The sequence below is a fragment of the Arachis ipaensis genome, chromosome B10 (assembly GCF_000816755.2).
Source record: "Arachis ipaensis cultivar K30076 chromosome B10, Araip1.1, whole genome shotgun sequence".
NCBI classification, from domain to species: Eukaryota; Viridiplantae; Streptophyta; class Magnoliopsida; order Fabales; family Fabaceae; genus Arachis; species Arachis ipaensis.
In genome coordinates this window covers 35,852,697-35,854,516 of record NC_029794.2, presented here as the reverse complement: position 1 = coordinate 35,854,516, position 1,820 = coordinate 35,852,697, and the positions used below count along the sequence as shown (strand labels likewise).

The 1,820-nt window shown below is 29.3% G+C and overlaps 1 protein-coding gene across 1 annotated transcript in view; it reads left to right on the top strand.

The window, feature by feature from the left end:
* Nucleotides 102-1,820, top strand: part of LOC107620527 (methylesterase 8-like) — a 3,991-nt gene continuing 2,272 nt past the window's right edge. Inside the window, exon 1 of the mRNA XM_016322673.2 lies at nucleotides 102-592. Within this exon, the coding sequence (XP_016178159.1) occupies nucleotides 119-592 (474 nt within the window). The 5' untranslated portion in view covers nucleotides 102-118. The remainder of the gene's footprint in view (nucleotides 593-1,820) is intronic.

Genomic DNA, 1,820 nt, shown 5'->3' with positions numbered 1-1,820 from the left:
ATCTCATTGCTTCTTAAAAGACCCCTTTGTAGGCAAACAATGAAACAATAACCACTGAAAATATTTTTTATAAATTAACAATTTGTGTTCAATCTCCCAAGGCAAAGAAAGTGAAATAATGGAACAAGTAAAGAAGCAGCATCCCCAAACACGAGTTTTTATCTTGTTATTGATTATCCTATTGTCTTTAACAAGCAAATCATCAGGATCATCATCATCGGAGTCATCAAAAAATACAAAGCATCACTTTGTTCTAGTGCATGGATCGTGCCACGGAGCATGGTCGTGGTACAAGGTTATTACACTTCTCAAATCACGGGGTCACAATGTGACTGCCTTAGACTTGGCAGCTTCAGGGGTCAACCAAAAGAAGGCTTCGGAACTTAAATCAATTTCTGAGTACTTTGAACCTCTGACTAAGTTCATGGCTTCATTAGTGGATGAAGGTCAAAGAGTAGTTCTTGTTGGTCATAGCTTTGGTGGCTTTGCCATATCCTATGCCATGGAGCATTTTCCTCACAAGATTTCTGTGGCTGTTTTTATCACTGCTTTCATGCCGAGTCCACTCAACGTTTCCACCGTCTATCAAATGGTAAAACTACTCTTCTTTTTCTTTATTGTTCAAGTAAACTACGTCAAAAGAAGTTATAGATGTTAGAAAGTATGGCTAGCAGCGGCCGATCAAAACGGGTTGACATTCCCATGAAACTGGTAATGTTATAGGATCAGTACAATTTATTATTTTTAGCTAATAATTAATTAATAATATTTAAAAGTATAGACTAAAATTATGAAATACAGTTTTATTCCACTAAAAGTATTGATTGGCTGTCTAAAAATGTAGCCAATATAAACTAAAATTGCTGACTCTTAAACTTTTCTTAGGATAAAATTCAAAAAATCGTAACCATAGATTATTTTAGGTTACGTTTCAAAATCGTGACCATAGATATCTTTAAGTCACTCTTTAAAAACAGTGATCATAGATTTTTTTAGGTCACTATTTTTTAAAAAATCGTAACCATAAATCTTTTTATAGTTACTCTTTAAAACTGTGGCCACATAGATTTCTTTAGATCACTTTCAAAAATTATAATTATAAATCTTTTTAAGTCACCTTTTTTTTTTTAAATTGTGATGACTATATATATTTTTTTTGGGTCATAGTTTTTGACCGTGACTAAAAATCATAACAAAAAAACTGTAGCCATCAACTAAAAATATTACAGTTACAACAACTAATTTAATCCAAAAAGCTAGTTGAAAAAGCAATAATTTCAAAATCTTGGTAACTTGTATGTTAGGATTTTATTCTAAATAGAAAAGACACAAATGTTAAATCTTTTACCCAAGATATAATGCCTAAATATGCATTTTGTTTTTATTTTAAATATGTGAAAAAAAATGCAAATTCTATGTTCAAACTTTAAAGTCCACCTAAAATATATAGACAGGGTAAACCACTGTTTTATTCCTAATATTTGTTCTAAATCTCATATTTGTCTTTAATTTTTTTATTTATTCTATTTACGCTCCTAGCATTCAATTTTCGTGTTATTATGCCTTCAACTGAAATTACTTCCCTTCACTCCCCAAAAAGGATTATTCATGTGGAGAGAGAGAAATAAATGAAGATAGTGATTTAACAATGGAGGGGTATAAAATTGTTATGTTCAAAAATGATTTTTTAAATCAGTTATTATATACTTTTGTATAAGTATATATATGTTTTAATTCATTTTTAATATATATTTTATATTTTAACATATATTTTATATAAATAAATAATTTAATGAATAATTTATGAGTAAAAGAGCAAA